This window comes from Somniosus microcephalus, chromosome 9 (genome assembly GCF_052327205.1).
Source record: "Somniosus microcephalus isolate GS21.2 chromosome 9, FLI_Smic_1.0, whole genome shotgun sequence".
NCBI lineage: Eukaryota > Metazoa > Chordata > Chondrichthyes > Squaliformes > Somniosidae > Somniosus > Somniosus microcephalus.
Genome location: NC_140995.1, coordinates 43,252,642 through 43,268,658, shown reverse-complemented (window position 1 = coordinate 43,268,658; position 16,017 = coordinate 43,252,642). Strand labels below are relative to the sequence as shown.

General features: G+C 43.9%; 1 protein-coding gene across 1 annotated transcript in view; it reads left to right on the top strand.

Moving 5' to 3' along the window:
• Positions 1-16,017, top strand: part of LOC147112359 (protein eyes shut homolog) — a 378,050-nt gene that overhangs the window by 333,582 nt on the left and 28,451 nt on the right. The window contains exons 10-11 of the mRNA XM_085996557.1: positions 528-702; positions 6,087-6,259. Coding sequence (XP_085852683.1) covers positions 528-702; positions 6,087-6,259 — 348 coding nt within the window. The remainder of the gene's footprint in view (positions 1-527; positions 703-6,086; positions 6,260-16,017) is intronic.

Sequence of the window (16,017 nt, the reverse complement as noted above, 5' to 3'; positions counted from 1 at the left end):
CCCTTAATACCCTTACCTAACAAAAATTTATCAATCTCAGTTTTGAAATTTTCAATTGACCCCCAGCCTCAACAGCTTTTGGGGAAGAGAGTTCCGGATTTCCACCAACCTTTGTGTGAAGAAGTGCTTCCTGACATCACCCCTGAACGGCCCAGCTCTAATTTTAAGATTATGCCCCCTTGTTCTGGACTCCCCCACCAGAGGAAATAGTTTCTCTCTATCAACCCTGTCAAATCCTTTAATCATCTTAAACACCTCAATTAGATCACCCATTAATCTTCTATACTCAAGGGAATACAAGCCTAGTCTAAGCAACCTGTCCTCATAATTTAACCCTTTAGGTAAACATAAACTGTCAGGGTTGACAGCAGATCTACTGCACCTGATTGTGAGGTTAACAACTGCAAATATGGTTATACTGCAAACAAACCTTAGCCATCAAAGGAGACAGAATTAAATGGGTCGAAACCATCCAAAACCTTTTATTACCAAAAATAGGTTCATTTCTTTTGTACTATTTAATGCAGGTTGTATTTATGAGTTACAAGTTCGAGCTGGCAAGGACAGAAGGTTTAGAGCACCTGGATGTCCAGCGGGCCATCCTAATGCAGGCCGGAGTGTGGGCCAGTGTGGAGATTCATTGTGCAGTCGGATGAAGTGCAGGAATGGAGGGAAATGTGTGGAAAAAGCTTCCACTGTCTAGTGAGTATGACATTATACCAAACACTGTTTGAAATATGAACTGGGCTTTCTTTATTTATCTTGATCTGTTAATCAGCTATTGAGGGGTAGAGCTAGATTTGCTCCCAGATTGCAGCGCAATCAGCCGAACTGGCGCAAAAGATCAGGGAATTTTAAAGGTCAGTGAGTTACGCCCAAAACCACGTGCATTGGTGTTTTTTTTCCGTGATCTTTTACAACACAATTCGCCTGAATCAGGCCCCGCCCACTAAAGTGACCATGCCCCCCCACCCCCCCCCCCCCCCGCCCCAGTCAGAATTGCGAGATTCCACCAATTCCGCTGGTTCAGGAAGGCTCTTCAAACTGCGCTCATGTTCTCAGGCACTAGTGGGCATGTTTTAAACATTTTTTTCATATCACAAAATATTTAATTTATGAAGAAACTGACTAGTGTACACCAATGAAACTATTAAATGATTTCATATAGTTTTTTAAGTCATTTACAGTGAATTTAAATCAGGTCATTCACAGATGGTGAACTAAGCACTATTATTAAAAATGCTTATTTTTGCTGATAATCCCATTTCCATGGAAGATTTTACATTTGTGATTATGCAAATTTTAGCAGAATCTTGAACTGTAACCTAACCAGTGCAATTTCAAGCATATTTTAATTGCGCCAACATGGAAACTCTACATTTACCTATTTAAGTGAGCGATTAAACGTGTTACTATTAAATGATTAAACGACATAAGGCTGGATTTTCAGTGTGCCATGAGGCGGGCTTTTAGGCGTGCGGGGGGCAAAAATCCCGAATTTGGGGGTCCTGACACCATCCTGCCCAAAACCCGCCCCCACGTAAGTTTCAAAGGAGGCGGGTACCCGCCCCGCACTGGGACCCGCCGACCCGAGGCGGGAAGGGATTAGTGCCAATTAACTGCCTGTTAACAGGTAGTTAACAGGAAGTTTTTAGCCTAATCCCTATTTTGAAGGGTGTTGTGAGGGATTCCTGATGGCTCCAAACCACGCCAGGTTAGAGCAGGCGGGCCGTCGGGTTGAAGGACTTGGAGGGGTCGAGATGTCGGTGTTCAAGTGAGTGATGGGTGCATGAGTGCAAAGGTAAGTGTGTTTGGTGTGTCTAAAGTGTGTAAAGAAGTTTAAATTACCTGTACTTACCCCTACAGCCTTCCTTCCTCTAGGCTTTGGGAGTCCATCATTCAGCCAGCACTGAAAGCAGAATGGCCGCGAGCTGTCAAAAGTGACAGCCTTCAGCTTTCAGTGCCAGCGTGATTTCTAACTGAGTCTGCATAGAAGGACTCACGTTAGAAGTCAGACTGTCAGTGTTTGACAGCTGTGAAACATTGATATTTCATCTGTCAGCACATCTTGACAGATGAAATTTCAGTCTGTGACGTCACCTATTGCCGGGTGGCCCTTAATTGGCCTGCTGCGCCCGCTGGGCGGGCTCAACAAGGTCAATCAAGGGAAAATCGCGTGGATTGGCTGCATCTCGATGGAGGCGGGACTAAAACCCGAAAGTTGTAGTCCCGCCTCCTTCCTGACTGCTGAATGAAAATCCAGCCCATAGAATAATAATCATGGGAGATTTCAACGACTCCCAAATAAACTGGCAAGAAGAGATAGGGAAAGGGGAAAAGGGAATGGAGTTTTTACAGTGTGTACAGGACCCCTTTCTTACGCAGTATATAAGAAACCCAACAAGAGAGAAATCACGTCTGGATCTAGTAATGGCAAATGAACCAGAGCAGATAAGAGAAATTAGCATAGGGGAACATCTAAGCAACCGTGATCATAACATAATAAGGTTTAAAATTTTGATTGAGATAGACAGAAATAAGAAAAAGTCTAAAGTAATAGATTAGAAAAAAGTTAATTTTTAGGGGCTGAGAATAGAACTAGGGAAGGTAAACTGGAAAAAAATTGACAGACAAAGAGATAGAACAGCAGTGGGAAATATTTAAAACAGTGATCAATAGCATTCAGGAGAAATATATTCTGCTAATAAACAAAAACAAGCTAGTCAATAATGAAATGCCATGGATGAATAAAGCGATAAGGGTAAAATAAAAACTAAAGATAACAGCATACACTAAGTACATAGAATAAAAAGGAGGGGATGTCAAAAGGGAATACAAAGAGGTTTGGAAAGAAGTCAAATAAAACTTAGGAAAGCAAAGAGGAACTACAAAATTAAATTATCAAGGCATATAAAAAGAAATAGTAAAGTATTCCACAGATAAATAATAACAAAAGGAAATTCAGGATAGGGATGGGCCACTACGGGACGCATAAGATAAATTCACAGGTAATGACAATGAAGTGGCAGAAATATTGAATAGTTACTTTGCCTCAGTATTTACCAGGGAGATCAACAAGGTGCGCATGACATTAGAAGAAAGATCAAAAAAAATATAACAACATTTAAGATAGAAAGGGGGGAAATATTTGATAAACTAATCAAAGTTAGAGAGGATAAAACCCCTGGTCCCGATGAAATGCATTGATGCATATTAAAAGATGTTAGGGAAGAGATAGCAGAGGCACTATTACATATATCTAAAAATTAATTAGAAAAGGAAATAGTGCCAGAGGACTGGCGGGCAGCTAATGTTATTCCTACATTTGAAAAGGGAGATAGAACAAGTCCAAGGAACTATAGACCTGCTAGCTTAACATTGGTGGTAGGAAAGATAATGGAATCTTTACGCAAAGATGTAATAGAAAAACATCTAGAAACTGAAAATATAATAAAGAGTAGTCAACACGGATTTCAAAAGGGAAGGTCATGCTTAACTAACCTTATTGAATTCATTGAAGAAGTAGCAGAAAGTGTAGACAAAGACAATGCAGTAGATGTAATATATTTGGATTTTCGAAAAGCTTTCGATAAGGTACCGCATAGTAGACTCATGACTAAGGTCAGAGCATGTAGAGACAGGGGACAAGTAGCAGAATGGAAGTAAGCACAGCAATAATAGATGGGTCAGGGTCACTATATACGGACGTGGATTAGAACGCAGACTTTCAACTCTGATCTCCATTTCAATAAAGACTGATGGAATGAAAGTTTCCCTGTCTGGTAGATTCCAAAAATGTATGAGTTTGTGTTTAGTTCCCACTAATCAGTGGCTGTCGCTGTTCCTTCTCTCACTCCTACATACTCCACACATGTACCCACACAGATATAAACACACACACACATATACACACCCACACATGTATACACACACAAGTATACACACTCGCCACCATGCACACGTTTTTACGCACACACATATATACACACACTTTGCCTTTGAAGCCCCATTGGTCTCTCTAAAGCTGTCCCTATTTACTCCATGCACTAAGTGTTTTTTCAGATGGTTCAGAGCTCTCTATTGGTCGAACACAACACGTAGCAGAGAAACGGTTAACTTGCTCAATTGGCACTGCTTGCCAGGCAACAGGATTTGCGAAGCACTTGAAGTCAAGCCTGTTGGTTAACTGCCTAGTTGTGAACGTACTAATAAATAATGATGTAAAGGAGATATTATAGTCACAAGGTAACTGAATCAGTTGTTCCATTAAACCCTACCGTCAGTTCAAGAGAAACGCATTTTGAGCAAAACCCATTGTTTACTCATCTCCTTGAATAAGAGAGAGTCTGATTGAATGTGACACATTCAACAACACAAACTTACCTGTGCAATTGTGTTGTAAATAATCTGAGTATGAAGCATTTAAAAAAGCCAGATAGAGGCAAAACAAGAGGGCCAACTTTCGGCATTAATTAAGAGCGACAGCAGATTCTGCCTGGTACTTAACATGCTCTTTTTAGCTGTACAGTCGTAAAGCTGCTGACTTTGTTGAATTATTGCTGAGTCTGGGAGTGAAACAATGCCATGTAGAAATCCATCATGCTTTTAGACTCCCTCAGGGTGCAGACAAGAGAAAATCCATCGTACTAACTGTCTATAGAGAGAGCTTACTTCCCAGGTTATAGCAGCCAAGGCCAATGGCAAATAGCATAATGACGCCGATTGCCTGTTTCATTATATCAACCTTTTCATCATGAGATTCTCCACAGACTGCAATGTTCAGGTTTGGACATTGTCATATGAATTAAATAAATAACAATCTCCTTTGGTAGCCAGAAGGCTTAGGATTTTACAAAGAGCCTTTTGTTGTCTCTGTGGTGATACCGCAAACAAAAAAGGAATCGTATGTCATGAAACATGAGAAACTATCCCCAGATCAGCAACCAGTTCACTTAGTGCTGATTCGGACCCCACCACCGCCCAGAGAAATTCCCCCTACCACCCTCCATCAACTTGCGCTCTGCAGCCCATATCCTAACTCACACCAAGTCCCGTTCATCCATTATCCTCCAGTAGCTCGCTGACCTACATTGACTGGCAACATCTCGATTTTTTAAAATTCTCACCTTTGTGTTCAAATCCCTCCATGGTCTCGCCCCTCCCTATCTCTGTAATCTCTTCTAGCCCTACAAACCTTTAAGATCTCTGTGTTCCTCCAATTCTAACCTCTTGCGCATCCCCCATTTCTTTTGCTCCACCATTGGCAGCCGTGCCTTCAGCTGCCCTGCACTCTGGAATTCCCTCCCTAAACCTCTCCATCCTCCTTTAAGATGTTCCTTAAAACCTCTTTGACCAAGCTTTTGGCCACCTGCCCTAATATCTCCTTATGCGGCTCAGTGTCAAATTTGTCTGATAACGCTCCTGTGATGCGCCTTGGGACGTTTTACTACATTAAAGGCGCTATATAAATGCAAGTTATTGTTGTTGAGACTCTGCTTCCTTCTTCTTTAAACTGTTTTCTCCTTTTTATTTCGGGAGGGTGGAGGGAGATTTAATTTCCCGAGATGGAGTTGCACTGGACAAGAATACATCGATCAAAGAATCGATGGGTGCGTCCCATGCTCTATTTTACCCCGCTCTCTGAGAGCGGAAAGATGAACTGCTCGTAAGCCTCCACCCATCCTACTCTGAAACAAAGCACACCATGGCGCACACTGACCTCTGCTCTTCTTTGAACTAGTGCTGTGGGATTTTTTACATCCACCTGAAGGAGCAGGTGGTTTAACGTCTCATCCGAAAGACGGCACCTCCGACAGTGCAGCACTCCCTCAGTACTGCACTGCGAGTGGCAGCCTAGATTTTCTGCTCAGGTCTCTGGAGTAGGACCTGAACCCATGACCTTCTGACTCAGAAGCGAGAGTGCTACATATACCCACTGAGCCACGGCTGACACTTTAATTTACTATAACCCGAGTACAACTAATCTCAATGTCGCTGAGTTGTAGAAATATGTCTCTGTTGCATCACAACCAAATTTACTGTTCTTGTTAATTCTGAAGCCTTGCTTTCTTGTTTCTTAAATGTAGTTGTCGGTGCACCCCAGGATGGAAGGGAACCTTCTGCACGGAGACTGTCACAGTGTGCGATCCTGAGCACAAGCCTCCGCATCAGTGTGCGCCGGGGGCTCACTGCATCCCATTGCCTGAAGGTTACACCTGCCATTGCCCTTTGGGCACCACAGGGATCTACTGCAAGAAAGGTATCCCTGCACAACACACATTATACCTATTGCATCTTGACCGAACAATAATGAATAGAGGAGACGGAATGTACCTTTTACTATTTACTGAGTAAATGGGTGGACATTACAGCACATTGTCTGCATGGCAGAACCCGAAACTGAAAGTGAAAGACAAAGTAAAACTGAGCCCCCCAGCACCCACTTCAGGTAACACCCGGGAACTGGGACAAACTTAATTGAAGCAAAACTCAAAACACAACAATACCTGTCATTCTTATTTCTTATATTTCATCAAGTATCATTAAACTGGATATTGCACATTCTACTGCATTACCTTCACCAGTACATACGTGGCTTAGTACCATAACTAATTTGGCAGTCAGATATTACATGAGCTGTTAAGTGGACATGAAGAGGGGGAAAAGTGAAAGCAGAAACAGCAGTGTCTTGAAGTGGTAGAATGTAGCTTCATGCTCACAACTTCCACAACTTAGCTCAGTTGGTAGCCCTCTCGCCTCTTAGTCAGAGAGTTGTGGGTTCATAGTCCCACTCCAGAGACGCGAGTACAAAATCTAGGCCGACACTCCAGTGCAGTACTGAGGGAGTGCTGCACTGTCGGAGGTACCGTCTTTCAGATGAGATGTTAAACCGAGGCCCCGTCTGCCCTCTCCGGTGGATGTAAAAGATCCCATGGCACTATTGGAAGAAAAGTAGGAGCGTTCTCCCCAGTGTCCTGGCCAGTATTTAACCCTCAACCAACATCACTAAAACAGATTATCTGGTCATTATCACATTGCTGTTGGTGGGAGCTGGGTGAGAGCAAATTGGCTGCTGCGTTCCTACATTACCACAGTGACGGCGCTTCAAAAGTACTTCATTGGCTGTAAAGATATTTCATGTGACAGATGATGCATTAGCTTTTTTAATTAATCCAGTAATCAGCCATCAACATTCCAGGTGCACAATTGCCCGATATTTCCGCAGGGATTCTCCAACAGGAGATCGGCAGAACCCTGGAGAAATGGTGTCAGTGGCTAAAAACGGTCGACTCCTACTAATATTTCTTTCTGGCCCAGTAGATAGTCCTGTTGAAAATGAAAGGCAACATTGTCTTGGGGCTGAATCTGTCAACTATATTTTCTTCTTTTGTAATTGGAAAAACTGACAGAAATAACAACCAAAAAAATGCAGTAGACGAGCAGAAAATAAGAACTTGTATTTTTCACATGTACAGGATGTCCCAAAGCACTTCATGAATTACTTTTGAAGAGTGGTCACTGTTGTTAAGTAGGCAAAAAATAGTGGCCATTTTGAACACGGCAAGATCCCACAAGCCGCAAATAAATATGTCCAATTCATCTGTTTTTGGTATCATTAGTTGGAGATGAAGCCATTGAGAATTGAAGGACTTTAATCCATTTCCCATAACCTCAAATGTCTAAAGAAGATCGTATCCCTTGCAATGTTGTCAAGTTGTAGATATTAAAGTACACTGGGCCCGATTTTGCAGTAGGTAGTGACTGAGAACTGTCAGCGTTCGCTGTCGTTTCCCCATTGAAACTGACCATAACTTCAGGGTTTAGCACACGTGCATCTAAACGTGGAAATCCTGAAGTTGCGGTCAGTCATTCACTGCTCTGACACAGGCTGCGCTATGGACCCCTTTCCCCCACAGCCGGCAAACAGTGAAATCAGTGGAACTGACAAAAACTTGAGCTTTTCCAGGTTAATATCGCTGTTAAATACCCCATTAAATGTTAAGCCTTGTTGGAGTAGGTGTAACTGGGGTTTTAACTGCTAAACAACCGTTCTGGCCCTGAAAAACAAATTTTATATTTGTGGAATGTCATATTTCTAAATTATGATCAAAATTACAATTTTAAAAATATATTTTTTTTTAAAGTTTGTTCATGATATTTCAGCTTCTACCTTAACCCATGTGTATGTCACAATCTTTATTTCACTCTCTGTAACATTTTTTAAAAGTGCAGATAATCGGTGCTTTTTATTTCCTGCTTTGCTATCTGTACGAATTCTTCAATGTAATTGGCTGCTTAGACAGCTGATGACGTCACTGCTGCTCTGCGCTGGAGCTCCCCTATTCACAGCGCTGCAATCAATTACACGTCAAGAAACCTAAAGTTTCCACCACAGAGATCACGAGATCTCCGTGAGCAGCTTTCTTCGAGGTCAGCGGTGACCGCAAATTACGGGCCAATGTCGTTTCTGTCCCAGACTCGTGTTGCTCGGTTTTGATAGGCGAGTTGTATTTAAGGAAGAGTTCCAGTCCAGGTGATATTGTTCAGAACTGCGTGATATTCCTCGATGGCCATAGTAATCCAAAAATTGCATTTAACGAAGTAAAACAATTCAAAATTCCATGGCTCCCAGGCTTTGCCTCTAATCTGGCTTCTAAGGGGATGCATGAAAGTAGCCTGGCATGACGAATCCTCTGATTTCCCCCCTCTCCCCAACTCCCACTTCCCTAGGGGTTAGCACCGCCCCACTGCTTGACATCTCCCCTCAGTGGAACCTGCATAGAATCACAGTTGAGAACTCCCAGCAGACTCTGCTGGTTCACAGCTCCAGCTTGCACACACAGTCATTCTGAAACCCGGATTAAGCAGAATAGACCAATTCACAATTTTCAGTTGGGGTGGGGCGGGGAGGGTGAGAAATCCTTTAGATCGAGGCCTCTGAGTGAGTGAATTGCAGTGAGTTGCTGAGTAGATTGTTCTATTGGATAAGTGTGAAAACAAACTGTGAATCTATTTGGCCAGGAAGCTGGTTGCTTTATAACAACAACAAAAATCTAATACCACGGTGCCCTCTTTATAGTATTCTACAGGGTCCACATCTGTATCTTATTAGTGCTAGAGCATTTGGCTCATAATAGCTGTTAATAAGATTATCTCATTCTGCTGACGTCGTGCTCTAAATAGAGTTGCTGCACATTACCGGTATGTAAAGGCCACTTCAGTGAGTGGCTGGTTATTCCAGCCTCCATTAAAGGGTGTCAGCCGTGGCTCAGTGGGTAGCACCCCTGCCTTTGATTCAGAATGTTGTGGGTCCCACTTCAGAGACTTGAACACAATAATCTAGGCTGACACTCCAGTGCAGTTCTGATGGAGTGCTGCACTGTCGGAGGTGCCACCTTTTGGATGAGACTTTAAACCGAGGACCTATCTGCCCTCTCAGGTGGCCGTAAAAGATCCCATGGCACTATTTCGAAGAAAAGCAGGGGGAGTTCTCCCCAGTGTACTGGCCAATATTTATCCCTCAACCAACATCACTAAAAAAACAGATTGTCTGGTCATTATCACATTGCTATTTATGGGAGCTTGCTGTGCGCAAATTGACTGCCGCGTTTCATACATTACAACAGTGATTACACTTTAAAAGCACTTCATTGGCTGTAAAGCACTTTGGGACGTCCTGAAGTTATGAAAGGCGCTATATAAATGCAAGTCTTTTTTAACAGGCCCATCAATATACACATGCACTCAGCATCAGTAGTATCATGTGCTGTTGACATGATACAAAGTCTGCTTATTGATCAGGCTCACTGACCGAAGCACATTTATTTAATGCTGTTCCTACATTGTTTCTGGGAAGGGGGTGAAGAAAGAAAGCTTCTAACTGATTAGTTGTGTCAGCGTGACCCTGGATTACTAGCACGCGAGCTGGCACCAGAGAACAAAACAAAATAAGGATTTTGGCGGTTGAATTGAACCCACACAGAAGGGCCATTGTACAGATGTTAATTGGCAGGAGTAGCCAGCTTGCTCATTGCAGTCAGCCTGTGGGGTTCATTCAAGGTAACGGATCCTAACTGCGCTTCCAAGAAAGCCAGGCTCAAATGAATCAGCAAACACAAAAGACACCATAGCTTTGAGCCTTTAGAATAAACTGCTATTTAAAGAGGGTGTACATGTTTTCTATTGCTGATGGTAGTATCCCCAATAAAAAAAAAAGACTTGCATTTATATCACGCCTTTCACAACCTCAGGACATCCCAAAGCACTTTACAGCCAATGAAGTACTTTTTGAAGTTTAGTCACTGTTGTAATGTAGGAAACGTGGCAGCCAATTTGTGCACAGCAAGCTCCCACCAACAGCAATGTGATAAATGACCAGATAATCTGTTTTAGTGATGTTGATTAAGCATAAATATTGGCCAGGTCACCGGGGAGATCTCCTCTGCTCTTATTCTAAATACTGCCATGGGATCTATTACATCCACCTGAAAGGGCTGACGGGGCCTCGCTTTAACATCTCATCTGAAAGATTCATGAGGTGAGTCACTCGCTGCAGAATACCCAGCCTCTGATCTTCTCTTCTAGCCACCCTATTTATGTGACTGGTCCATTGAATTTTCTGGTCAATGGTGGCCCCCAGGATGTTGATGGTGGGGAATTCAACAATGGTAATGCCATTGAATGTCAAGGGTAGGTGGTTAGACTTTCTCTTATTGGAGATGATCATTGCCTGGCACTACCAGACAAATATTACTTGCCACTTATCAGCCCAAGCCTGAATGTGTTTAGGTTTTGCTGCATGCGGGCATGGACGCTTCATTATCTGAGGAACTGCGAATGGAACTGAACACTGTGCAATCATCAGCAAATATCCCCACTTCTGACCTTGTGATGGAGGGTAGGTCATTGATGAAGCAGCTGAAGATGGTTGGGCCTAGGACTGCCCCGAAAAACTCCTGCAGCGACGTCCTGGGGCTGAGATGATTGGCCTCCAACAACCACAACCATCTCACTTTGTGCTAGGCATGACACCAGCCAGTGGAGAGTTTCCCCTCTGATTCCCATTGACTTCAATCTTACTAGGACTTCTTGGTGTCACACTCAGTCAAATGCTGCCTTGATGTCAAGTGCAGTCACTCTCATCTCACCTCTGGAATTTAGCTCTTTTGTCCATGTTTGGGCCAAGGCTGGAATGAGGTCTGGAGCCGAGTGGCCTTGGCAGAACCCAAACTGAGCTTCAGTGAGCAGGTTATTGGTGAGTAAGTGCCGCATGATAATACTGACGATAACACCTTCCATCACTTTGCTGCTGATTGAGAGTATGCTGATGGGGCGGCAATTGGCCGGATTAGATTTGTCCAGCTTTTATCAGACAGGGGAACAGCTTGGCTAGAGGTGCGGCTAGTTCTGGAGTCCAGGTCTTCAGGACTACAGCCACGATGTTGTCAGGGCCCAATAGCCTTTCTTGTAGCCAGTTCGCTCAGCTCTTTCTTGATATCATGTGGAGTGAATCAAATTGGCTGAAGACTGGCATCTCTGATGGTGGGGACCAAGATGGATCATCCACTCAGCCTTGCCTTTTGCACTCACGTGCTGGGCTCCACCATTGTTGAGGATGGGGATGTTCATGGAGCCTTCTCCTCGCATTAGTTGTATAATTGTCCACCGCCATTCATATGGCAGGACTGCAGAGCTTTGATCTGATCCGTTGATTGTGAGATCGTTTAGCTCTGTCTATAGCATGCTGCTTCCGCTGTTTAGCATGCATGTAGTCCTGTGTTGCAGCTTCCCTAGGTTGGCACCTCACTTTTTGGTACGCCTGGTGCTGCTCCTGGCATGCTCTTCTACATTGCTCATTGAACCAGGGTTGGTCCCCTGGCTTGATGGTAATGGTAGAGTGAGGGATATGCTGGACCATGAGGTTACAGATTGTGGTGTAATACAATTCTGCTATTGCTGGTGGCCCACAGCGCTTTCAGGAGCCCCGTTTTGCCAAGTAGAAGTACGATGGTAGGGTGGGAAGACCTGCGAACGGACCCTCCTCTGCCAGACAATAGTGGCCACCCTAGACGGTTCTCCAAGTGGCACATGGGTCCATCATTCCCATGCTAACCAAGGAGCCAACCCTGCTTCCCAAAAGCAGGGTTGCCAACTCTCCAGGATCATCCTAGAGTCTCCAGGAATTGAAGATTAATCTCCTGGACAATGCTGCGAGCAAACCCTGGGAGAAAAATCACAGGGCATTAAAAAATGGTGTGTTTTTTTCATTTTCTTTGAGCACTTCCATTTATTAGCTGTAAAAATATTGGCATTGGGAAATTGGCTGTTTGACTGACAGTCAAGAATCATCCAACCGAGGTACAATGGCCCCGGTATTTGCAGCGTGGTGGGGAGGGAGTGGGGGGCGTGTGTCAGCTGCCGAGAAACAGGAAATGCTGAGAAAGTGGAGGTCTTGCTGAATTTAACAGCAAGAATTCATTCAAACTTTTTTACTCTGTTTCCCACACGGCAGCTGGCCAAATTGAGAGGCTGACCACAGCCGGGCGGGATAGCCTAAACTAAAAGGCAGCAGGCAAGGACCGCCAGGGACAGTCCTTGGCAACCAGAGAAGATCGGGGGTTGATAGGGGAGGTCACGGGGCATCGTGAGGATGGACATGTTGGGTGACCAATGGCGGGAGTGAGGGGCTGGGGGCGGTTGGAGGCACGAGATCACATGATGAAACCTCCAGAAATACATCCAACCAGAGTTGGCAACCCTACCCAGAAGGTCACGATTCAAGGGTATAGGCCAAGATCTCAGGCCTATTCAGGGCTTCCAAATCAGGGACCAAAGACCCTGTGGGTCGGCCAATCCAATACTTTTAGCTCTAGGTGGCTGCGACTGAAAAGGCGAACATTTTCAAAATGAACGACGTTACAAATATGATTTATTTTTTAAGGCAGTTGCTATCTGTTGCCTTATTCAAGGGTCGGGGTTCAGGGGGGGGAAGAGGTATCATTGTAAGGCACTGTGACTTTGAATTGAATGAAATTACATTAAATTTTAACAGAGAATGGCAGATATCCAGAAATTATTATAAAGCAATAATCTCCTCAAGGGGTTTAGATGATGTCATGGATCACAAGAGTGACTGAAGCTGTTTATAATGCTTGCTGAATCCCTGAGATCATATTACAACCTTACAATTATTCCCATATCTGCTCTTTACATGGTGGAGTTGGCTTGGTAGCTTTGTTGACTTTACTTACCTGTATTCTTGGTGTTCTAGGCCATTTCCTCAGCTCTCATCCTAGCTCTTGCATTTCCCTCGCCACTAAGCTTTAGTGACACCGTGTTGTATCTACCTCTTACCGAAGACGCAGCAGCAAGTCACACTCTACAAACTAGGCACGTTATAACTATCAGGAAGGATTGAACAGGCTGGGGCTCCTTTCTCTAGAAAAAAGAATGCTGAGGGGTGACCTGATAGGGTCCATTAAAATTATAAAGGGGTTCAATATGTTAGACATAGATAAGATGTTTCCATTTGTGGGAAGAGATTGAAATTAGGGTCATAACTATAAGCTAGTCATGAATAAATCCAATAAAGAATTCAGGAGAAGCTTCTTTACCCAGTGAGTGGTTAGAATGTGGAACTCGCTACCACAGGGAGTAGCTGCAGCGAATAGCAGAGATGCATTTAAGGGGAAGCTAGATAAACATATGAGGGAGAAAGGAATAGAAGGTTATGCTGATGGTGTTAGATGAAGTAGGGTGGGAGGAGGCTTGTGTGGAGCATATACACCGGCTTGGGCCAGTTGGGCTGAATGGCCTGTTTCTAAGCTGTAAATTCTACGTCACCTGTGTAATTCCATGTAATTTACCCTTATGAATCAGGTAACATGGGATGGTCTTTGAGAAGTCTTTACAGCCTTTCGCCCAGTCTGACTGTTCTGTCTGTGATAGTGAATTAACTGATGTATTTCTAGATGGGACTTCATGCCTCACTCTACTCCTTCTATCAGATCTGGCACTTCATCTTGCTCTGTCTCCTAACACCTGATGTCTTGATCGCTTTGAAGCATCCCAAGCCAATTTTATCTTTGCTGATAACTTTGTATATCCGATGATAATTTGTTAAATGCAACTTTCTTGAAAAGAAATGTCAATTGTTGTGGTCCTGTCCCTTCACCAAATGTTCCTTTTGACCCCTCGGCCCAGGTGCGTCTCATAACTTCTGTGGATCCTCTGGTCCACCCTATTCTGCTTCAGAAATGCACAGCTCAGTCACTGGCTCTCCCAATGAGAAGGTTGACCTTTTCTCTTCCAGTTCCACTGTCGATGACCTCAGAAAGCAACCTCCTTCCTTTAGTCCACTATGAATGACGTCAAGCTTTGTGCCTACCAGATCTGTCAATCCTTCCTTCTCTCGGCTCCAGTAAAAGTTTTAGTCCTGATGGTATCCCTCTCCTCGAACATAACCTGTTCCTTTGCTATCCCTTAATCTCTCTCACTCCCTATCCACCTTTCCTTCTGTTTGGCAATTAATTCATGTTTATCCTATTCCTAAGAAAGGTGATTCCTTATTACCCTATCAGCTGCTGTCTTACCCATGCATTTAATAATTTCTAAAGTTATGGACGTTTCTGCCAACTCTCAAATTATCCAAAACCTTGAACGTTCTGATCGACTCCATGATGTAGTTTTCACTATGTCTGTACCACAGGTCTTTATGCTTTGCAATCTGAAACTCTGCTCTTGAACACTTTGGTGATTCATGGCATTCTGTGGACATCTCAAAAGTAATTAACTCACTCTGTGCAATTCTAAACAAGCTACCTCATGTTTGTAGGTATTAGTGTGCTGGAGTGGAACAGTTACCCCATGTTTGTAGGTATTAGTGTGCTGGAGTGGAAAAGTTACCTCATGTTTGTAGATATTAGTGTGCTGGAGTGGAACAGTTACCCCATGTTTGTGTTTAAAGAGTTAGCAATACAGAGCTACAGTCTAGCTCTCCCCGAGGTCACCTGCATATCCTCGCATTAAATTTTTAATCCAGGGCACTTGTACAAACTCACAAAATAAATAAATTAAAACTCATTTTTAACTTTAGTTTAAGCAGAATTGTATTCAACCACAATCTGTAACTTCATGGCCCAGCATATCCCTCACTCTACCATTACCATCAAGCCGGGAGATCAACCCTGGTTTAACGAAGAGTGCAGGAGAGCATGCCGGGAACAGCACCAGGCATACCGAAAAATGAGGTGTCAACCTAGTGAGGCTACAACACAGGACTGCTTGCATGCCAAACAACGGAAGCAACATGCGATAGACAGAGCTAAGCGATCTCACAACCATCGGATCAAATCAAAGCTCTGCAGTCCTGCCACATCCAGTCGTGAGTGGTGGTGGACAATTAAACAGTTAACAGGAGGAGGAGGCTCCAAAAATATCCCCATCCTCAATGATGGTGGAGCCCAGCACGTGAGTGCAAAAGACAAGGCTGAAGCATTTGCAACTATCTTCAGCCAGAAGTGCCGAGTGGATGATCCATCTCGGCCTCCTCCTGAGGTCCTCAGCATCACAGATGCCAGTCTTCAGCCCATTCAATTCACTCCACGTGATGTCAAGAAATGGCTGAAGACACTGGATACTGCAAAGGCTATGGGCCCTGACAACATTCCGGCAATAGTACTGAAGACTTGTGCTCCAGAACTAGCTGCGCCCCTAGCCAAGCTGTTCCAGTACAGCTACAACACTGGCATCTACCCGGCAATGTGGAAAATTGCCCAAGTATGTCCTGTCTACAAAAAGGACAAATCTGACCCGGCCAATTACCGTCCCATCAGTCTACTCTCAATCATCAGCAAAGTGATGGAAGGTGTCGTCGACAGTGCTATCAAGCGGCACTTACTCAGCAATAACCTGCTAACTGACGCCCAGTTTGGGTTCCGCCAGGGCCACTCAGCTCCTGAACTCATTACAGCCTTGGTCCAAACATGGACAAAAGAGCTGAACTCAAGAGGTGAGGTG